The sequence below is a fragment of the Melospiza georgiana genome, chromosome 7, assembly GCF_028018845.1.
Source record: "Melospiza georgiana isolate bMelGeo1 chromosome 7, bMelGeo1.pri, whole genome shotgun sequence".
In the NCBI taxonomy this organism is placed as follows: Eukaryota; Metazoa; Chordata; class Aves; order Passeriformes; family Passerellidae; genus Melospiza; species Melospiza georgiana.
The window spans coordinates 15864771-15888896 of record NC_080436.1 but is presented as its reverse complement, the minus strand read 5'-3'; the positions used below and the strand labels follow the sequence as shown (position 1 = coordinate 15888896).

Here is a 24126-nt window from a genome sequence, read left to right as displayed (position 1 = left end):
CAGATTTGGCAGGAAAGGAGAAATGTCCTTTCTCTGAGAAGATCTGGGCCCTATTTTTCCAGTAGTCATGGCACACTGTCCACTTAGTACATTTCTTTTGTTCTCAAGTTCTGCCAGTCCTCTCAAAAATAAATCTAACAGGATAAACAGAAAAAAGCACAGAACTGGAGTCCAGGAGGAGAGCTCTGAGACCTTAGAACACATGATTTAGATGCAGTTCTTTTCTTTTTAAACCAAGTTGCCTTTCAATCACGTGTCTCCACAGATCTGTGAAACCACCTAGAGATTGAGTCTTGAGACCCAGAATTACAATCACAAATTCAGCAGACAACAGAATTTGTCTAATACAGGGCAAGAATGTGAAATCTGTACTGCTACTCACTTAGGAAACAATCTACTTCACCTTGAAATGTGTGTAATGCATCCATTGCTCAATTACAAGGTTACAAAGGCTGGGATTGCTCAATGACATCGCCATGCAAAGGCTCGTTGAAGGGGGGTAACAATTTAAACAGAAGAAAATCCAGATATCACTGTAGATTGTGAACCTTTGTGAAAATAATAAATTCATTAAATTAGGGAGCTAGTGAAATTGTGTAGTAAGGGTCTTCCTGGCTTTGATGAGGCCTGATGTATATACAAGAGGCAAATCTGTAAAGGAAAGATTAGTCTATAATTACACATGTTCAAAATGAAGACTCATTTAACGTTGATGTTTCTTTTTTCAGTTATATACATATTTAAACCCAGAACCCTTTGAGTACTTAATCTGCTTTCCAGTAATAGCAATTTACAAAATAATAATTTTATAAACTAATATCCTCGGTGAATAGTATGAGGTAATAAGGATGGATGATGAAAAAGTGTTCAATACTGCTAACTGTGCATCAGTTTGTTGTTATCACTCTCCAGAGCAAAGCCTACAGTGAAAGGAACTTGGCACATGCATCTGTAGGTTACTTGCCAGTGGGGCAGCTGGAGTTGAGTTTATTGACACTTGGTGCATGTCAGGACTGTTGGCTGGGCAGCTGGACAGGAGCAGAGGGTATGAACCACTGCCACCTGCTTGTTTGGGCTGCCATGCCGTGAGTCCTGTGGACTGGCACAAGTCTTAACTGCCAAATTCAGAGATAGCATGAACCCAAAAGTAGCATTGCCTGAAGTTAGTGTATTTCAACAACTCAGTTTCTTTCCAGATGAATTAGTTTTTACTTGAACCTACTTTAAAAAAATAAAATAAAAATCAGTGGCATATGTTATTGAGTTACTGTTGTAGAAAATAAAAAAAGAAAAAAGCACATGTAGTGGTAATGATAATTTTTTTTTGTTTTGCAGAGATGAGCAGAACTTGCCTCATCTGTACAGATGTCCTTGTGCAGAGTGTATGGGGGCAGGGTGACTGGTGCTCTGTTTTGGCATCCATCTTTTCCACAGTGATCAAATGCTTCTCAAAATTTACAGCTTCATTCAGAGTAATAGGCTACAGATTAGTTCCATGTCAGCCATAAGTCTTAATGTTCTTCCTTGCTGCTGTGTTGAGATAATGACAGCACTTTCTGGATCACTGGCAGAGTTCATATCCTGTGTCTTATGGTAGATATTTCTTTGCCTTGCCTACTTTTATTTTGAACTGGTGGTGATAAAAAGAGCACAGCCCCCCTGTTTTCTTCTGCTGATTCTGGCACTTGACACATCCTCTCAGTTGCATGTTTTTTTTTTATTCTTCAGCCATGGTCATCCATATGTTAGCAAAGCAAAGATCCCACTTATAACTGTGACTTCAAGAATTTATGCAGAGCCAAACAAAGTCTGACTTGGTACTGACCAGAGTTTCACTGCATTCAAAGCTTGGGCTTGTGCTTAGAGAATAGTGTTAAAAATAAGCAAAACAAAACAAAAAATGGTGGAAATAAATGTTGTGTTTTCTCTTCACACTGAACTGGAACACTTTTTTTGGAACTTAACAGCAGATTGAGAATTAAGAAATCAATGGCTTCTAAGTAAGTAATTGGAAGGATGATTTTTCCTTGCTTTTAACAACCTTCTGTACAACACACATTTTCCCTTGCATTACCACAGTTCTCTAGAATTTCTATATAATATTTTGTCAGTATTCATTTTCAATAGTTTGTTCTTTTAGCTATATTAAAAAGGAGTTTTTTGTAATGTTAATGTGAAATTGTATTTTAATGTTACATTGGAAAGTGTAAATCAGGGTGCTGTATGAAAACCAAAGGAAAGAAGGTATGTTATTATCTATCTCCAGCACCCTTACTTTCCATGAATCTTTATGCACAGGAGTGATTTAGACTCTGCATAAATGTACTGTAAAAACTACAGCCATGGGAATTGTGTGCAAACACATGAAAGTGGGGCTTGTTTTAACCTGAAGCAACGTAAAATTGAATCATATGAATATATAGCATTTTTGTTGGGTATCAATTCAGGCGAAGTACTGTGTAGATTTATATTTGAGGATGTTGGTATAATAACCCATGACCACTATCCCAAGGTGCTGTTTAATTCCCTCTTCTTTTCCTCATCAAAGGCAAAACCCCATAAATTTTAACTGATGAAGCTCTATAGCCTGAAGAAATGGATATGTCCTTTACTTGATTTTAAATGTGAGTGAAATATTGTTTGCTGAAACATCATTAGACATACTTGGAATCCCTTAACCTTGGGGCATATTTATTAAAATATCGGGCAGCTTACTTATTTAGGAATAATTAGCAAGTAAATGTGCAAGGTATAAGGTATGGAGTATTCTGCAATGAAGCCAATATTAAACTAAATGCTAATTTCTTTCTTAGTGAAGGGATGCATTCAATTACAGTTCATACTTTTAGAATGCCTCAAAATGAAGGGAAACCCGCGTCCCATATCCAGAAGGATGTGGAAAATGCAGTCAAGATGCCATTAGCTGCTTCATGGTTTGCTCTGAAGCAGATTATTTTTACTCTGGGTGTAATTTCTGTAAACTGAAATAAATATCTTAAAACATAGGCAAATGAGGACCAGACAGAGCTAATGACAATCGGTCTTTCAAGCAATGTTTGGATTCAGATACAATTAAAAGAGTACATTTGGGAGTTCCCTAGTGAGAGTTATGGTATTAGTGGGACAAAAAGTAGTTTGGTATTTTAAAGTCATTGTTTTGTTAACCATGTTGTGTGTGTGGAATACAATTATTTGTTTGCTTTGACTTGAAACCAATTTCAGAACTGCATTTAGGAGCTAGTTAGGCTTGTTAGGGCATTAATGAGGAAATGGAGAAGACAGATCAGAATTCTAAGAGTCTTTTCTATGTTAATGGCTTAGTAATTAAAAAAATCATCTTTGGAAGAGAGATTTTTCAAGAACAAAAATTTTATGGGTTAAGGAAAAACTGTATCACTTATGGCTGTGATTATCTTTGGCATCAAGGGCCAAAAGAGATTTTAACATGATTCTAACTTACGTCATGAGTAGCTTTCTAGTACTGTCAGATTAAATGTATATTTTCTGAGGCTCTGTGCAGAATCAGTTTTTACAAATGAGCACAATGCCGTTTTCGTAGTTTAAATGAGTTTCAAATTTCTAAGATCTGTAATTCAGGAATTAAACAAAATCGTTTCTTAAGTGATAGGGATGCTGTTAACTGAATTGAAATGAGACTGAAATTAGGTTTTTTTCTGTATGAAAAGAGAGGCTTTTAACAAGGCTAATTTTGTTACTCAATTTTACACCAAATCAGTGCAGTTGAGGGGACAGTGAGTTGTCCCCTAGCATAAAGGCAGACGTAGGCAAAAGAGAATATCAACTGTTTGGACTGGTTCTGTAGAAATCTTTAGGACTCAAAGAAGTTTATTGTGGAGCAGACTGAGAGCATTATTCAAGTTGTGATGGTGACACAGTTGAAAATGTGGTAACACATGCTTGAGGTGGTATTTTTTAGGCTGTTTTAGTGTAAGTTTGAGTGGATCTGTAAATTCAGTTAGATTATTAAAGTGTTAGGGGGAGAAAATAGCTATTAAGTTAATGTATAGCTAGTATAAGAAAGAAAGTAAGGATGATAATGAAGTAACTCTTAAGAACACTGGTATAAATATGTTGTCTAAACTTTGTCTTAAATCTGTTCCCTATCAATGTTTTCAATCAGTGAATGACAGATTAGATTAGGAACTTGCAGTTTAACCCTAGGAATTTGGAAGAAGTGTTAATGACATGTGGAAGACGTGCAGCAGGGGAGTTTTGGCCTAGTGTGGTTTCTCTGGAACAGAGGTGAGAGAGAATTACAAAAGACAACAAAAGAGTAAAAGAAGCCACAATGGCCTCAATTAACAGTGTAACCTTCAAGAACGAGTAGTTATGACTCTACAACAAAGTGAAGAAATTCGTATCATGCTGGCTGAGAAATTGTAAAACAGTGATTTTTTTCTGCCAGGAGAAAAACTTCCATTTAAAGCTAAATGTGCTCAGTGGACAGCCTCAACTGTACTTCTGGTTCTTCCACAAGTAGTAGTAATAGCAAATGCAAGCTTAAGCATTTTCATTCTCATGTGCTGACATATGAGATATATCCCTCGAGGATCTTCTCTGAATACAATTGAATTGAAGTATTAAATCAGTTCTAACAAAAATTGTTCTGAAAAATCTAATTAGAGAAAACCTTGTACAGGAGAGAAAAAGAATCCAGAATCATGGTTTGGATTTGATTTATTCCTATCTTTAGATGTGCTGAACAGGAAATCCCAAATGTTGTCTTAGATGCCATTTTGGAAAAGGTTTACCTGTTTTTTTTTATTTCCTACTTGATAAGTATAATTTTTCCTCAGCCCCTTTTGCAAGCTTTTTGGTAATCTCTGAAGAAAGCAGAAATCTATTAAGGACCCCTTAAACCTTCAAGAGGGAGTAGCTGGTGGATATCTAGGTCTCCCCAGAACAAATGCCCTTATGTGGAAGAAAGGTGAGGAGAGGGAATTACTGAACAAAAATATTTGAAGCCAGTGCAAGTTTACCCTTCCTGATACACACGTTTTTCCACTAGTGTGGATTTTAACCTGTGGTCTTTGTAGGTAGCACTTCGGGGCAAACCTAGAACAGTAAGCAACAACCACCAAAGTGGTGGTTGTGAGACAAGTGACACCATTTCTCCAAGTGATTTATGCCACTCCTGGATGGGGAAATGCTTCACCCAGAAAATAAAACCGGCAGGAGAATTATGTCCCTGGCACTATCACTGACTAAAACTAATTGATGATACACTGTCTTCATTGAGATGAAAGGGCTGAGTAAAGATAAAGGTCACCAGGAAAAAACAGTGACCCATTTGAGGCTTTGCTTTCTTATCATATGTTTATACCATAGAAACTGATGGATTCTGAGAAGTGTGGAAGCATCATTTATATATATATATATAGTTTAGGAATACAGCCCTTGTGAATTGATTACTGTACAATAAGAAATTTCTATTTGGCTTCCTATTAATTAACAAAGGTATTTGTTAGGAAATTTGTTTTCTAGGAAATTCTTTTGTGTTTCAGTGTCTTATATTATTATTCCTCATTAATTGTAATTTTAATCCTTGTTTGCTTCTTTTCTGAGTGCAGAACTGCAGCCGGTCTTCAAAGGTACGTGTCAGTTTGTCCAGCAGAAACACGTGACTCTCACATGTTTAGAAGATTTTTTAGTAGCTCTTTGTCAATGTGCAAAACTGATCCTTCATCAAAGAGTCACTTAAGTTGAATAGGGGAACCTTGTATCTTGTGAATGGTAGTAGCTCTTTGGTTTGGGGAAAAATAATGCAATGGTTCAGCAATTGAACTGGGCAGAAAGGGGGAAATTGGTTATGACAATTGGCAGCAGCATTGATTTGTGCTTCTCTAAACCACAGTTTGGAGCTAGATTGTTAACCTGTGTGTAAGCCTGGACTGGATTTGCACAGACTTTGAGAAGTACAGAAGTTTGTTGTGTACTAAAAACCATTGGAAGTCATGCAATTCAAATGAAATGGCTACCTTGAGCAGGGCACAGAAATGGCAGTCAAAACATTTATGTAGAAGGACACAAAGGCATGTTGGGTAGCTCTACTGTTGTTAAATAATAACATCTATTTTCCTTGAAGTAAAAGGGCACTCCAGAGTATTACCATAGGAAATACTAAAAAACTCATGACGTAAAGAGATGGGATTTCTTACTTTCTGTTGTGATTGTTGGCATAGTTTAAAAAAAAGTATCAGTGGTTTGCTATCAGCTGGGCAGATTTTTTTGGTTTAGTAATATTCCTCCTTTCAAAATCTGTGGTCTTGCTGGGCCCCCAAATGTCCATGTTTTTATTAAGTAGCTGCAGAACTTCTTTCATCTTTTATTTCAGCAATTACTTTGAGTACTGACAGTGAATGCATAACTGGTTTCTGTGGTGAAAATGTGGTTCCTAAATAATAGATGTAACTTAAAAAGAGCTGGTGTGATTTCGATGGGCAAACATTAATAACTTCATGAACTAACAAATCCCTGGGGTTCCAGGGACATTTCAAAATGTGAAGTATTTGATTTACAAGTAAAGGAGAAGTATCTTCTTGTTTGTGAATCTATTTATTCTCTTGTCTGACTCCTTCCCAGATTTTTGTTTGAGTTTTTTCTTTGGAGTCCCAAAATAACTGGTTTCTATTTTTTTGAGATGTTATGCATTTAATAATTCTAGCTCAAGAATATACAGTAATTCTAGTGTCTTCATAAAAATATTTACTTGTGCATTCCCAAGTGTGGTCTTCTTGAGTTGAAATATTTCTGTTATTTGCAAAGTAATTACTTTCTGATGTTGCAATATAAAAATAATTAGAATTCTTTTTACTTGAGTTTTAAGAGTAGATGGTATTTATTTCTTGTTTAAAATCTTTCATGTGATTTTCTACAAAGACAGGCCAAAACTAATAGAATTTTAGGAAAGAAATTTCCTCTTACTTCTTGCCTTTTTTCAAAGGCCAAGAACTAGAGAGAGACTATTTTTGTCATAACTGAATGTTTGTATCAGTTTTGAACAACATGCAAAGAAGTGTTTTCAAATGTCATTTTCTGGAACAGCATGTCCCATGTACTTCTTAAATGAAACCTTTAGTTACAAAGTTTTCAACCTTGGCATACAAAGTATTTATCTTCTGTTGGCCTTTTTCTGGTTTTGTTTTTGTTGGATTTTTTTCTGTGGTCTTCTCCTTGTTCCAGGGGAAACAAGGGAGGCAATGGGGTTCTTATCCAATGGACTTTTCTGGGCTACTTCTGTTCAGTCTAATGAAAGATGGCCAGCCTAAAAGGCACTGCCTAAGCATAATAACCCATAACTCATGAAATTAAAACTACCCTGTGGAGGTGCACACGTATTTTGCTCAAACTTTGATATAGAACTTTAATATTTGCGTTTTCCCAGGTTTTGTGCATGTATGTGCTTAAACTCATAATGCTAACCTTGTATTTTGGTAAGATTATTTTTCATTTTTTAATCATTTTTTTCTTCCTTTTTTCCCTCCAGTATTAAAATCTAATTTTTGTGTGTGAAGCTGGTGTGTAAAGTATGATTAAGTTAAATGGATTTATCCCTTTTAATAATGTAAAACTTAGTTTCAGGCAAACCAAGTCATCAGCATAGCTTTAAAAATTTACTGTGAACCTTGGGTTTTGTCTTTTTTTTTTAAAGTTTTTATGTACTGTAACATTACCTGCTTTAAGTAATTATCATACATTATACTGGTTGCCACTAGTGACTGCTATAATTAAGGCTGTGAATCCGTTTCCATTATAATCCCTTGTTTTCACACAATCATAACTTGTCAAAACACTAACCTTTAGGACCAAAGTTTTCCTCAGTTGTTTTGCTTAGAGACAAATTTAGGAGGAGGGAGCAGGAAAAGGAGTTTGAACTATCGTTATAAAGTAAATCCTTGTCCAGTCATTTTGCATTATAGGCTCAAACTGCATAGCAAGGAGTCCGATAGTTATCATTTCCAGGGACAAAAAAAAAGTTGAAAGATCAAGGACTTGAGTTCTGGTTGCACTTCTAATTTTGACTAGTCTTATTGCCATTTTGTTTAGCAGAATCTCTACATAATGCTGCAAGGAGAATTAGTCTTCCTTTATTAGCACCTACATCCCATAAAAACCATACACTATGTCAATTTGCTGATATCAGGTGGCAATTAGGTCACAGGAGTACAGAAGAGATAGAGTGGTCATTTGTGGATTTATGACTCCAGTTGTGAATCCCAGTCCTGAATTTGATGTTGAGTTTTGAGGGTAAAAGCTTCTCTAAATGTGGAGAGGCAATATAAGAAAATATTTACTCTCATTATTTTCCCAGTAGCAGTTCCTAAATGTCAGTAACTACTGTACTGCTCTCTCCTAGGTAGAAAATTGCAGGTTCTAGTATTATGGCAGATAACGCTCTATGTAAACTTTTGATAGTGACTGCTGTACAGAGCTTGTTTAAGTTTGCATTTATGGAATTTTTGGTATGACTTGACAATTTATTTTATCATATAAAGAGATTATGTTTTAAGGTGAGTTATAAGGGAGTGCTTGGGTAGGCAGAGTTGAAGGATAAGCTTTCAACCCTAACATTCATTTCCTGTTCTTGTTTTATCATCCCTAACATTACATTTACTGCTGTTTCTTTGCATAGAATTCATTTTAAGAAATAGCGATTGATTCTTCCCCTCAGCCCTCCAGGACAGTATTTTCATTAGTTTCTTGAGATATGACAATAAACTGAAGTTACTGAACAGAACTTCCAATTCCTGTTACATTCAGAATTTGCTCCTCCACTACTGTCTGCAAACTGTTGCTACTGCATGCATCTTTCTTTAGAAGATGTTGTGAAATACTACCAAGTTACAGTTTATAGACAAAATAAAATATAACATACAAAAAAATGCATAAGCCTTTAAAAAGATCAGGGTTTGGGAGACCTTATTATCTGCAGAGGTCCTGTGAGTCATTCTTGCAGATGGGAAGGTTTCCACATCTGGATTCTTTTTACAATTGAGGTCTTTGATCTGAAAATGTTACAACTCTCCTATGCCCTGTGATTTGTCTGGCAAGATGAGTTATTTACAAGTGCAATTGCTCTTCTGACAACTCAGTTTTGAGTGTGTAAGTTCTGAGGTCCTGATCTGTAATCCACAAGGACTGCTGGTAGTCCTTTTATTGGTTTCAGAGGGCTTTGATTCAGATATTTGGACTTTGAAGCACCCCATGTGGATTAGGTAAAGAAAGACTTTTTTTCAGATTATTATAATTTAAAGATTCAGGATACTGTGTCTGAAGTAATTTGACAGTGTTTCAAAGGCTTGTGAATTTAAATAAGTTTCTGATCTTTGTGTCTTTTCTTTTATTTCTCCAGTGGCAGATGAAAGCAAAGTTGGTTTGTTGGCCGGACACAAATCGGGTAAGCTGTCCTCCTATTTTGGAGAAAAAGTCAGCAATTTGAAAGTAGTATGGGCAGTAAATGAAGTCAGCTTCCACCAACTGTGGTGACAAAGACACTTGAAATTGAGGCTTTACTTTGTAAGCACTGACTCCGAGTTGAATGATGATGAATTAGGAGTTGCTCTTAGCCAGGCAGTGTACATAGGCAAGTCATTTGCAGGAAGAGCTGTAACTTTATTTTTCAGTCCAGGTGTTGTAAATTGAAGAAAATGCACTTGCAGATAAGTAGAAGTGTGCTCTTGTGGAGTGTAGAGACTTAAACTGTACACACTTTGAGAAATACAAGTATTTATTTGCTTTTTCTTATTGCTCAGAGTTGCACTTCATTTCCAGAAATACTGAAGACAAACCTAAAATAATTTACAGAGTAAAAAAAAATGTTACAGCTTTTTCTTTTGTCGTGCTTGTGCAAGAGAAATAATTTGTTTTTTCTTAAACTTTTCAGGCGATAATAATAAAAAACATTAATCCACAGTGCTGCAATTACTCTATCTGCTTACTAAATAAGTTCTACCAACCATGCCAGGACATTGTACAACTTGCAACTGTTGTATTAAAAAACTTGCAAGGCATTGTCACATAAGATGGTAATTTTTCATGAGCTTTGGGTAAGCAGACATGAGAAACCTTAAACTTCCTAGAAAACTTCAGTCATTCAGCAGTGCCTTCTGATGTTAGAAAATCCTGAAGTTTCAGACTGTCCCTTTGTAGCACATTGCACACTGCCCTTTCCCACTCCATGGATAGGTCTAAGAAGCTGAATTCATGCAAAAGGAGGTCAGCTATGAGATTCCTGATTGTTTATGGTATTCTTTCTCTATACGGCTGGGTGTCCTTCCTCTCTAGTGTGGATTTTCCTTATCTGAAGACCTTTTCCTGAACTTAGTAGACAAATTCTTATTACATTTTTTGGCTTCTTTCCTAAGCTTGTGAAGTTCTTGGATTCTCTTTCTGAATCAGGGAATAGTTCATATGTCTTGTAATATTATCACTCCTGGGAAGAAAAAAATTCTTTCAACTTTCCCTTTTGGGAATGTGAAAGCTTCAAAGAAATGATCTTGTCAACTTGAAGAAGCTGAGGGTGTTGCCCTTGGGCTTTTCCCTGTTCAGAAAAATTACTACAAACATTGCAACATCATGCAGTTTACCAAAGATCAATGGAATTCATCTGCTATCAAAGAATATTGAGGGGTAAGATTATAACTCTTTGGTAGTCAATTGTTTTAGGTACATTAAGCTTTATAATTTTTATAATTTTTAGTAGCATTTGATCTTTCTTCTGCACACTTCTGCAGATTCTTGAAAACTCACTTTGAAAAGTTTTCTGTTTGAAGACACCTACAAATTTTATGTGAACGTATGGACCTATGTTTATTGAACTTTGACTTGTTTGCTTTACTTATTCCTCACAGATCTCTTACATATACCTAAGATCTTTTTTCATAAACTGAAATCAGTGGCCAACAAATCACCCAAGGAATAGATACAAAGATTCCTCAAGTTGTTTCTTTTTTTTTCCCTGTAAGAATTAAATAATTTAGCTAACTTCTGAGACAGTTGGTGTGTAAATTATTTTTATTGGTTCTATCCTCTTTAAATACTGTTCAAATACCATTGAAAAACATTTCTCTTGCTTTCTATGTTCCACTTCCTAACGCTTCATAAAGGAAATCAAGCTACAATTTTGGTTTCCACATTTTTCCATTCAAATGTTTAATTTAAAGGTCTGTTCAAGAACATGGTGTTCTTTTTCTGTGGTCCCTTTTTACTCTATGCTTTCTGGAAATATATGTCATATGTGCAATTGTCTGGCATTTAGTCCCACCACAAAACTTCTGTTTTCACATCATTCATTGTGCTGCCTTCATGTATGTACCTTAAGAACGTTAAAGGGAGACATTGCAGCTTCTTGTGCTATGAGCAAACCACAGTATTTTTCTCATTACAGAATGGAGAGTTTCCATCCTATTCTAGACTTCAGGAAACTAAATGTACTTCTCTACAGAATTAATTATCACCTACTAACAATCAATGCAATTATCCTATCTCTCCTTCAACATGACTTGTTCTGTAAAATACACAGCTGAGTAATTCTCTCTAGGGAAATATCCTATCTATTTCTTCTGGGGAAGTGGCTCTTCAAGCATTTAGTCTCAGCTTTTGGAACAGCTACATTATCCCTCACATATCACATGTTACTCAGCAGCAGGAGTTAGAGGCATGCATTAATTTCATAAAGGGTTATCACAATTCTCTAAGACTGAGGCATTAGAAAGATCTGTAGCTCTAGCCCCATTTGTCATTTTGTATATTGCACCCACAAGCAGTAGTTCCTTTCCCCCCCACCTTACTTAAAGAGTAATTCTCTAGACTTGGGTTTCAGAAGTATGTCGACACATATCCTGAGCTTGTAAGCATGTTCTGTGGAAAGGTGGCTGGAGCTTTGTTCCAAATACATATCTGACCCTTGCAGAAATCTACCTGTGAATTCTGGTTCTCATACCTGGCCTGTATTTCATCCTACTGGATGGAAGACTCCTGCTGTCCTTACAGGTGCTCTTAGTATTGAAAATACTAAGAACACTATTGAAAATATTTTCTGCAATGCCATCAGCAAAAGCACTGGAGTGCTGTATTCATGCAGCCTCCTGGTCCTTTTCTGGAAAAAAAAACAGATTTCAGTGTGTATGAGTGTGTGTGTGTATGCAAGACAAGTTCTCTGAATCCTCTAAGAAAGAATTTGTCCTCTGTAACCTTCCTGCCTTCCTGTGTGCTCAGCAATGGTATGCCAATACCAATGATGAGAATGAGAAGCAGACAAGTAGTGCCTCTGTTGTATAAGCAGAGAAGATCCTTGAAAATTCACAAAGATGAAAAATCAGCAGCTTTAGCTTAGTTTTTCATAAAACTCCTAGCTTTTTGTAAAAGCAGTTCTAGGACAGTTAAGAGAATATCCCTTATAAAGAAGGGCAAGAATTGCATATCAAATATAACCTGATTTGTATCAAATAATGAAATTGAGTACTGATATTTTTGCAGCTATTTTAATTTTTTTTCTAAAATTCTTTTTTGTGCTCTGATTTACTGCTTAGAACTCTTTAGTATGTATTGACTATCTGCTGAGGTCTCTGCTGACACAGCTCTTTCAGATGATGCAGTGCTGGAGAAAAGCTGATGAGTCTTTCTTTATGAGCTCTGACATATTAATTAGCAAAATGGTCAAAAAAGCTTTCTTATTTTTATTTTAATGTCACTAGACCATGCTTTTGGCTGGGCTTGTGTTTCAAGACAGTCTTGAAACAAGATGAGTAAGATCTTATATTCTTGCTGGCTGCAATGTGAGGAACATGTGACTGGGCTATGGCTTAGTACCAGCAAGGCTGAGTGATAGGGGGTAGTTCTGCTGCCAAGCTGAATTTGAATTAACGCTGTGTGGTAAAACCACAACATGTGGCAAGAGATAGGGTTCAGACTTGAGTAGGAAAAGGCCCATTGGGATAGTTGGAAGAATGCTTCCGGTCAAGCTCTGCCCCTTACTGTTAATTTTGCTGCCAGTGCAGTTCCCACATGGCTGTTCAGCCTGTGGGTAGGGTTGGTGTTCTGGGAAGGAAGGCCTGGAGAGGCAGCTGTGCAGCTAAATCCTGCAAGGGCAGCCTGTCCTGGGGCCCGAGTGCCATCACAGCTGTACTGCCTCATGTGTGGATGACTGAGTTGTGGTTAAACTGCAATTCACATGGAAAGTGGAGATAGTTTGGAATAATTTAGGTTAAAGGTCTTGGTGTATCTCTGCATTCTTTAATGCCAGGATGTACTCTGCATTAAGGACATTTTACTGAGGTTTTGTTAAAGCTAAGTGTGAGCTATTGGAACACCAGAAAAATCCAGTGGTTTATGCATAGTTTTGTAGCTCAAGAGGCTTCCTTTTAATCAAGGAATCTGGTGGGGAATAATAGTGGATTTAGGAAAGACTACTGAAAGCTTAGTGCATGCTGCTGGGCTTGCTTGAGGCTGGTGCCATTGCAATAAGTTTCATTTGCAGGTAACACAATTATGTTGAAGAAGTGGATAGGGAAGTGCTGTTCTCCTCTCCTGATGCCAGACTTTATAATTTTATTAAATAAGCCTTCTTGCTGCTGTAGATGTCATTAAAGCTTGGCTTTTCAAGGGGAGCATTGGGTTTAGTACTGAGTTCATAAGGATTTACATAGTAACTTGGTCCACAGTAGAAAAGACTCATGTAAATGGCTGAGCTGCCTGACATATGCAGTGAAGTGCCTGTCCAAACAGCCTTGCTACTAACTGAATGTGTGTATCATATGGAATCTCACCCTTCCCTTTGCATTTCTGAGAGGAGAAAAGGTTGTTTTTAGTTTATTTTATTTCTCTGAGAATAAGAATTGTAATGTAATTGTAATGTCCTGTAAATGTAATACTTGGCTGCTTCCATCATTCTTGCAAGTGTGAACAGGACTTGGCTATTTCACAGTCTGCAGTGTACCTCAGCAATAGCAGTGTAGCCTGACCTGTGTGTCTTGGCTTGGATACTGGATATAAGCAAACTGTGGTGTCACTGGAAGCTGTGCAATGTGATTTTTTTTTCCCATCATTCAGCCCATGTGATGCTTAGTGATATTTCGGTGTGACTGGCACAAAAACAAACTCAAGTACCTTTCTACAATGCTTCAGTTGACTCTATTACCCACACCTCGTGCCTCTGTAAGCTTTGAATCATTAAGCTGTGAGTTATGTTTGATGGTTTATTGTGGGGAATATTTTTGCAAGATTTTTCACTCTTTCCCTGTTACATTCAGTTGGGCATCTCTCCTGAATGATTATATTCTTGTGATAGTGTTGTTGTTCATGTTATTATCAACATTATCATTATCATCAACTTTGATTATGATTCTCCAAGCCAAGTGTTGCTTTGAACTTACAGTTCCACATTAATTCTCATCTGAGAATATCTATCAGTTCATGCAGCTGAGAAGCAAAAAGTAAGGTTCCTCTTTTCCTGCAGGTCACTTGTGGAGTTAATGTTTTCTCCTTTATTTATGTCTGGCAAAGAATAAAGTCAAGGATATTACATTGAGTGTATTATATTGTTGGAGTTTAAAACAATTTCTACTCCAAAAATTAAAACACTCAGCTTCCATTGACTCCCTTGCTGCTGTTGTTTTTTTTCTTTTCTTCAAGCACAACTTGTCTAGTGAACCTAGGAGGATACATGAACTTACTTAATACTCAATGCAAAATGGCTTTGCTACCCTTTTAAAATGAACTTTATTTTTTAACATGTATAATAGTGTTATATATTATGCTATATGTTGTTGTAGCTATTGTCATTGGTTAGAGCTTGGAGGGTATGGGGAGGATTAACGTTGCTAATTTCACAAAAACTGTATGTATTGGTGCATGAGAAGTTTGCTTTGTGACTGACTCAGGAAAAGGAAGGCTGGACACTTAGAGTTCTGTGATTCAAACCATTATTCTAAATTAACAGAACTTACTGTATTATTGAATTTTAGTGAAAAGCAGGCTGTAAGTCAAAATCCCTTCTGAATGTCAGGCTAGGGGTCTTTACCATCCCCTATGCCTGCCAGGTCTATGTGGCTGATAAACAGCTCTCAGATAACATAGTTAGATGGTTCTCCTCTGTGGAAGGAAACAACCACTCATTTTTACTCTTGAGAAGAATAATTTTATACTCCCAGTAACTCACCAGCTGTAACTATTTCTTTGACAGATTTCTTTCCATTTTTTGGTGGTTTTTTTTTTTAAGACTTTATTAGCTGTGTGATGATTTGTTGTGACCCCTTTTTTGTTAGGTCTTGAGAAAGTCATCTGTAGATAAAAATTCCTCACTTGAGGGTGATGTTTGATGTTATGATGTTGATCTAAAAGCTTGCTGCTGCTGAATAAAGCAGTCTTGGGCACCATGCCTCCTATCTGCAGCTGCATGGTTTCCATTATTCCATTCTTTATTCCAGTCTCACAGCTTAGCTGGTGAGATGGTTGAGAGAACTAGATAGCCAAAAATTCAAACATGAAGGACAGAAATGAATAGTGCTGAGATTATCTCCTTGAACCACCCATTTGAGAGACAAGCTTACATGCCATAAGAAGGGAAATTCAGCAAGTGGATGGATGAGAACCATGAGGCAGCTGTCTACTAAATCACTATATCTACCATGTCAAATGATACCCTTATTGAATTCAAATGCCAAACTTGCATTAATTTTTAAATTTTTTTAATACTGCTTTACTTGCCATGAATAAAGCCACTTTCTCAGTGGCAGGACCAGGGAATAAAAAGTGACAGTAAACCTCTGCAAAGTGAACAAGAGCATCCCTGTGTCTCATCCGTAGAATGTAAGAATCTTTTCTAAATTCACTTGTTCACTTTGATTTTATGAATGCTTTGTGTTCTGTGACTCTTAGTATGCTTTGTATTAAGATACGACAGATCAGTGCCCGTTGATCTTTCTTTGAATTACAGTTATTAAAGTGAATAGATCTGATCTGCTGAGAACAATAACAAGCTTGCAGGAGAAACCTGTTTTCCCTCCATGTTCTTGTGTGGGATTTAGGATCTAGAGCAAAACTGAATTTAGACCAACAGCAATGCAGATGCAAATTCAAGGGTCTAATTTAGTTTTTACAAAATCGCATCTTGACTGAATATTTTCCAGTTATCCCACGATAGCCTTGTATTTATAAAGGCCAAGCCATGTGTTTCTGCCCCCTTTCTCTCTATGCCACCATTATTATTCCTATAATTCCATTATGAGCTGTTGTGGGAAGCTAACCTAGCAGAAAAATAATTCTACAAAAAAGAATGGTATTTTTCTGATTTAGTCAAGGGAGCAAGAAAAAAAGAAGTTCAGGAGAAGAGAAGAATGATTTTGTAGCTGACACTTTTTGATCCTGGGATCAGCCTAAACTGAAGAAGTTGACTGGGGTGGAGGGGGTAGGCAGACACATCTGAGGGAGCAAGTGTGGATGAAAGAAGATTTGCAGATCTTCAGAGATGTCTTTGTGCTGAAAGAAAGGAAGTGGGGGAGCAAGTTTGAGTCTCTTTTATTGTCCTGAGGACTAAACTGAAAGTGAGTTTCTGAGAGGTTTGCTCAATGGCCAGTGAAAGTTGTTATTGTGTATTTTTGACTGTGTGATGTTACTTGCTCTAAATGTACTGTGTCTGTCTCTTAGTTTTGTTTGGGCTGCTGTGCTCTGGGTCTGGTCCTGTCCTAAGGAGTAAGAGAAGATTGAGCAGTCCTTGAAAGCGGCTGGGTCTGACAAGCAGGGAGATGCTTTTGTAAGGGCCAGATGGAGTGAACAGGCAGCTTGGACAGAAAAAAAGTTTTTGTTAAGAATCACAGGGAGTAGGTTCCCTACCCTAGGTGAGGTTTCTTTCAGTCCAGCTGATAACAGAAAGCTGCTGAACCAGAGAACCAATGACACTGTAAAGGCCTAAGTTATGCAGAAGCATTTATTTCATTCTGTCTCACCCAGAAAATGAAAATTTTCTGTACTATAAAACCAAACCTTGGCTTCAACAGCAAAGCCCTTTTCATATTCTCACTTCAAGAGCAAAAGTGCATGTGCATCTACCGAGTAGGTCTTTAAGAACTTGGACTTCTCTGTGAATGAATCTTGTGCCCTGAATAGGGACCAAAGTAAGATATTTCCATTCAACAAGCATGAAATAAAACTTAAAAGTTCCTGTGGGTAAGAACTTTAGAAAGTACTCCTGTGAATGCATAGCTAGGGAACTGCCTGCTAAAGCTGTGACATGAGTTTATTAGAGCAAGATGTCGAAGAGGGATTCTGTGTGTGAGGAATGCCTTGTTTTTAAATGTGAGTAAACTTCAAGTGCATAACAGAAAGGACAGCCTTTTCCCAGAGGAGAAGGCCTGATCTGGCAGATATCCAAACTGCAGTGTTCTAAAATAAACAATAGTGGTGAAAGATTTGCTTCCTTTCGATCACATCTCAATAATATGGGAATTATATACTACTTAGTATGAATCATTGGCATCCAAGGGTTGCAAACCAACAGCCTTTTTTCCTTTGGGGATATTCTTTCCTCTAGGAGCAGAGAAAAGGATAGGAGCTTTGTTTAGTGTGACATGGGAAATTTCAAGCTCAGCAGTTCCTCAATGTTACAGCTCCATTATGATACAGAAGTAGGAAAAATGATTAGGAAGAAAAATCAGACACACAGGTATTTTTTCCAGCCATGCATTAATACTAATTCTACTTTTTTACTTTTTTTTTTTCTCCTCTTTCATTTCCTGAAGTGATTCTGGGCATATTGTTGTATTAACTGAGGCTTGGAGGTGGGTTTTGATGTTCACATTCCACAGTTGCCACTTCTCTCCTAGGTCAGTATTGCTGAATATTGCTCTGTGCAGAATTCAGTGAAGCAGGTCAAGAGAGCATTAAAATATCCAGACAGTGTAAGCAGTGTAAAATGAAATAAAGTGTAGACTTTTTAATTGTTGTGATGAATGCATCCACTCCACATAAGGCCTGCTGGTATTTGAAATAAGTGGTCATGTGTCTCTGGTAAATCCGTTGTGTGCCAGCCTGCAGTGGGCTGAAGGAGTAATGTGCCTGCAGAGCTCTGTCTGTTGTGCACTGAAATTCCCTCTCTAGGAAACGGCGCAGTGCTGGCAGGAGTTACCAGCTGTGGGCTGTTTGGGGCTTGCGTTCTCTTCCTGAGACCTGGCAACATTTTCCACTGTGACTGTCTGTGCTGAGCCTGCCACATTTCTTGTCTTTGCTGAAAGTTTCTGCTGTGAGTTGGAGCTTCCTGCTGCCTTGTGTTCCAGGTTGTTTCTGACTCATATGAGCGTAGGAGAGCTTGTAAATATGGTGGATGTGTCTAGAGGAGGAGTGCAGAAATAAAGCTATTTCTGAAAGAAAAAGCAGTGTAACTGTGTTAGTGCAGAATTTCACACAGGGTCATAGATACTGCAGTTCTCCAGATGTGGTCATTAGGACACGACATCTTGGTATCTCAGGATCCTGGAATATCACATGCAGAAAGAATTATTACTAAATTTTAAGTGACTGGAGATGGCAAAACCCCAAGAAAACAGGCATTAGGCCTAAGCAAAGGTTAAGCAACAGTATATTTTAAATTTGAAGAATGTAAATAAATCAGTGCTTTTTATTAAAACTGTGAAGATTCAAAGGAAGGCACAGCAGCCAGCAAAGCAAGTTTAATGTTTAAAATCCGAGGGGCCTCTTGCTGTATGTTGATCTTTAAAGTAGAGAGTTTCTCTGGTGATGGTGCCTGAACAGATGGCTCATGAAAGTGCCTACATGACTGATAGTAAGCTGGTTTCCATCATGGAGCTCCTTCCGTGGCCCTAAGAAGAAAGCTGAGAACAACAAGTGAATCCATCGTGTCTCCTGCCTTTTTAGGACTCTGTAAGGTTCTTCAGTCATCAGTCCTTTAGCTGTTGACAGCCAGACTGCATCCTTTTCAGAAAGCAAAACAAATTCCCTCAGTCTGTGTCTTCTGTAATTGAGGAGAAAGTGATGATGTGATTCTTACACCACTGCGTAATATTTACCACCATCTGCAGTTAGAACTGGAGTCACAGCCTTCCTGTCAGTGTTTCTCTGACTATTGATTTCATGTTCCTTTAAGCAATACCTCTGCTTTTTTTCAAGATTTGTGGTGAATGATCTGCAGGTATTCAGGAAAGACCTTCAGAGTATTAGGTGCTGAAGGCTGGCTGTGATCAGTGCTGGCAGCTACTGTGATTCTTTCAGTTGCTTGTTGCGACTGAAGAGACCTGCAGCCACTGCTGAATGCCTCATTTTATTAATCCTTTCCCTCCAGGAGCTGTTTTTTTGCTGGGCATGATATTCAGTGCTGGCAGTGGGTATCCTGAAGTCACTGATGCCAAGGAGTTAATGAATTTGGAAAACTTCCCAGATAATACATCTGGCCCTCTAACTTATATTTTGGAGCATGAAGTATGAGATATAGAAAGAAGAGCACTGAACTAAATGAGCTCCTGGCTGAAGAGAGGAAGGGTACACTTTTCTTTTTCTAAATTAGTTGATTGAAAGTTAAAAATTATGTAGTCCCAAATAAAATTTACTCTTGTGGGGTTTTTTGGGATTTTGGTTTTGAGGTTAGTTTGCTTGTTTATGTTTTTAAAAATTTTGTTATACTGTGTATTTGCCAGTTGCATTATCTTCTAAGGCTTGAGTATAGAGAGGGAAGTATGTTAAATTCTCCACTTTGAATGATTCTTTGCCTTCATTTTTTATTTTGAAATCCCATCATGTTGCCATGTCAACAAAAAGAACTTTGAAGTTAATTGATATTTCTAGTCTAGCTCACTTCTGGAATAGTATCTTGTACAATGTTTGCTTCCTATAACATTTGAAATAAGCCTTTATTGTATAAAATGGGTTGCTGGTGCTATTTATTAATACACATTTTTGTGTAATAAAAGATGTGCAGTGCAATATGGTTCAGAAATTAACTTTGAAGAAAAGAATTACATTGCTATTTGTATAGCTCATAAAATAGCATTATTTTTAGTGGGTCTTTCAATACAGCAGTGCTACTTAGCACTTACCTACAGAGCACTCCAGAAGGACTGAGAATATCATCCCTAATTAAGTGTCTGATAAGCCTAAGAGCAGAGCAGGAGAGTTTTTCTGTACATAGCAGTGACAAATGGAAAGCATATTGGAGAAGAGTAGAAAGCACTTCCTTGAGATATCATTGACTGTCAGCAGGTGCCTTCCCTTTGCCTCAGGCAATGGCCCCATGCTGCCCTTTCAAAACCTACCTCTTCTTGTATTTACCCATTTTTCTGCCTGATGTTTAAATAGATGAAAGTTTTCATTTGCTTTTATTTAGTCTTGCATGGGTGATGGAGTTTCTCATGGTTCTCATTTGGCCTACAGGTAATAAGCATAATGATTGGTACCTTAACTCTATGAATGTACAGAAGATCCCTGTTAACATGAGATCAGACTTATTTATGTTTGCTTGGGATTTTTAAAAGAAATTGGAATGTTCCTTCCCTCCATACCTCCCTCCCCCAGGTAGTGTGACATCTATGCTGATGCTGATCTATATCTGATTCCTGCCTTTTTGATTATTCACCTTCAGTTGTGAAAAATAACCTTAATCCTTCCCCCATCTTTGACTTGGTTCTCTTATCTAAAAGCAAATTTTTTGGACTGAATATCTGTCTGTGAGGAGAGCACATCTGTGACCTGCAGGGTTCACCTGCAGGTTCTGAAGGATGGGGGGAGCATAGTCCCAGGAACTGTGGCTGCAGAGCATTTTTCAGTAGACCTTCTCCTGTTCCAGAGTTGCTCAGTTCACAGACTAAAGGGAGGAAAGAACCATTCATCCAGTGAGACCAGTGGGCTCAGGGCAAAGCAGAGAATTCCATGGAGAGAGTCAGACTCTAGTTCTGCAGTTTGCCCAGTTTCAACGTGCTGGTTTCCTTAGAGCCATAACAGCAGCAATATCCTGACTCTGCTGCTCTGGCAGCTTTATGGACTGTGGCCCTCTCAGTGCTGGGGTCAGGACCTGGCAAACAGGAACAGAACTAGTGCTTGGTGCTAGAGGTCTGCAGCCATTACTGAAAGGTGATTGCACATTCAAAGATTGCAAATAAAAACCTCTATTACCTTGCTGTGGCAGTTTTCAAGTGTTTCTATGTTGAAGGACCAGACCAGAGAATCTGGCATTGATTTGTTTAGGTCTTTCGTGTAATTACAATTTTTGTTGCTATCTGCAGTTGGCATAAATTCCTGTGTTTGAAAAAGGAGTTGTATTTTTGGTTGCCAGTTGTAATGCTGCTGTTGACAAACAGAGATGTTATAAAGAGAAATTCAGTATAGTGTAGTTAATCAGATGCCTCTTTTTTTATTGCTTTATAATCTTCTCAGATGCCTAATTCTGAAAGTAAAATGATAAAATTGTTTGATCGAAGCTTCTGGAGTTTAATTCCTTTTTAAAAAATAGCACAGTAGTTTAATTTTAAAGGTACCAAAAAATGAGCTTTACATGAAGGACTAAATTTTGCTAGCAGTTGCATGGAATAACTCACTGCTTATGACTAATATGTCCATCACAAAATAGCTGCAAAGAATAATTCTCAGTCTGAGTTTAGACTGAAGGAGCAAACACATTAAAGAAAAAACATACAGGAGAAAACAATTTATTGCAGTCATTCTTTTTCTGCCATTCTGTAAGGAAATATGGATAATTCATTAAGTCTCAGAAGAAAGCCCTTTGCTCTCCTTTACTCAGGTTTGGTTTTCCATTCTCTTTTTGTGTAGAGAGTATGGGTGTAGTATGCAATAGTCGCTATGTTATCACCTGTTAAGTGTCATGCGTGACACATCCCATTACAGATTCTATGAAACTGGAGCCGTTTGAAGTAAAACTTTCCATTCAAGTGTCAACTGAAGCGTGGGTTTTATTTGCTTTTTCTTTGACAGAGATTGTTCTTTTACTGTCTCCTAAAATAACTCTGATATTTGTTTTTGTTTAGGAGAGGAAAAGGTAAGAATATCTAGCTAGAGGCTGGGAAGATAGGAAGCTACCGGGGAAGTGGAGGGGAGCTAGAAAAGGGTGCTGGGAATGGGGCAGAAAGGGAGATTGGGCATGTCAGCAGGTGAGAAGATGCAGTGTGGGAAAGGGTGACATTACTGAGAGAGAGGGGGAGACAAGCTTGTGTTGATCTAGGACAGTGGGGAAGAGAAAGGTGGCAACCAGCTGTGCAGGACAGAAAACTGCTTTTTATGTACAAACAAAGCTACAAAACCCCACAAAAACAAAACAACCCAAAAAAAGTGACAACCAAAAAACCCCACCAACACCCCACATGTAGAAAAATATATACAAAAGCTCTGTTCATTAGAAAAATATAAATTTGAAGGCTTGGGAACCTGAATCTTCATCTTCCTGTTTCAGTTCCTTGTCGCTGCGACACAGGTTGTGCATGTTTGTCTTAAAATGACATCACATTAGTGTTTATTGAAAAACCCTTGCTACCAAGGCTTTGATGAAGAGGCATGAAGGCTGTTTACTGCTGATGTCAGATATCAAAGTCTGTGCTCAGATGGGGGAGGGGAATTGCTCTACATGTGGAAGAAAATACTAGATCTTTCCTGAAAGAGAAAAACTGGAGTTTTGTAAATAAAATTGTCATGATATATTTGGGATGTAAAATGGAAGTCTATTAGAATGTGCACAGAGAGAGAGAAATTGGACACCTCTGGTATAGCATTTTTCAAGCCTAAGCTCTTTACTTTGCAATTTTAATAGTACTCTTTTAAGGTCATTTTTTGTATATGATTTTAATACATAGTCTGTTGCTTTAACTACTTTCATTAAAATTTTATGAGCCTTTTCAGAAAATCAGATGGGAAAATGCAAATAAATTATGCATTTTATTTAGTATGTAGTAGATACAGTATTACTGTATGTGTAAACAAATAAAAATGTTTATTAATATAACAAACACTATGCTGAAAGATCCTGCTGCAGTCTATAAACCACATAGGCTATAAAGAATCACTTTGAGCTTAAGTAGCTAGTGCAGGACCAAACCTCTGGATTTGGAACAGTACCGAGTGACAGTATAAAAAGATTCATTATCTTAGCTATTATAAAGTGGGGGGGATGTCACGAATTATGAGGCACAAGATTGAATCTGAAAACCTTAAAACATTCATTTTCTGAGAGCAAGTACTTAATATTTTATAAAATCCCGCAGAGTTCTCTGCTTGCTTAGTTTTGCTTTTTCACCCTTCTTCCTCTCCTGGCAGAGCTCACCAGTAATCTGTTAAAATTCTGACCTGAGCACTCAGCAGTCAGCACAGTGCTATGTGTCAGTGATTAGCTTACCTGTCTTTTTACTGCTCCTTCACCCCATGAGATGCCAAAGCAACAGAGAAAGTATATGTAGTAGTGAATGTTATCAGTGGGGAGAGATGTGGGTATGTACTTGATTTCTTCAAGCCAGATAATGTGTTCATTTAACTTCTGTTTGATGAGAAAACCCCAGCATCATAGGAGAAAACTTCCTAGCACTACTTGTACAGATCAACACAACCTTGTTTTCATGGTGGTTTGGGAGGTGTTTTAGGGGAGTTTTGGGGAAGTTTTGACATTGTTCTGTGTGTGTTGTGCTTCATGTCAACCCTAGACAGAGGAATCCTCTCACCTAGAGTAAAAAAGTGGTAAAATGATCAAAATGTGGAGCGAACTCTGCTCTTGTTTGTTTGAGCAGTTTCTCACCTCACAGGTAGCCCTGCTGATTTCAGTTTCCTCAGACCTTGGTGACAACAACCGTCTGCAACAATTACTCCTTTTAGACCTTATATAACTGGGCATTAAAAGCTCCACGTCTTTCTTTCTATCTTTGATCTTGTTACAGCAAATGCTTTATGATTCAAATTAGAAGAAGGAAAATTAGACATTTTAAGGAAGTTTTTACAGCTAAAGAAGCAGAAACAATAATTCTTCTCCAAGTTTAATGATGAGTGATGAGTTTACAGCATATGAGGAGTCTTCACTTCCACTGTAATTTGCATTAGCAGAAGAGAGTGCCTGTTTCAGTAGTGATTTTTAGAAAAGGAAAGCCAGGAATAACTCCTGTAGTAAATAGC

The 24126-nt window shown here is 37.5% G+C and overlaps 1 protein-coding gene across 3 annotated transcripts in view; it reads left to right on the top strand.

Annotated features, from left to right (window-relative positions):
* The window catches only part of PARD3B (par-3 family cell polarity regulator beta), a 391325-nt gene that overhangs the window by 215244 nt on the left and 151955 nt on the right, over positions 1-24126 (top strand). Inside the window, exons 16-17 of one of the 3 annotated variants that reach the window (XM_058028156.1) lie at positions 5592-5612; positions 9374-9418. The exons of 1 other annotated variant lie outside the window; for it this stretch is intronic. In XM_058028156.1, coding sequence (XP_057884139.1) covers positions 5592-5612; positions 9374-9418 — 66 coding nt within the window. The remainder of the gene's footprint in view (positions 1-5591; positions 5613-9373; positions 9419-24126) is intronic. One more of the 3 variants, XM_058028157.1, reaches the window with a different exon arrangement.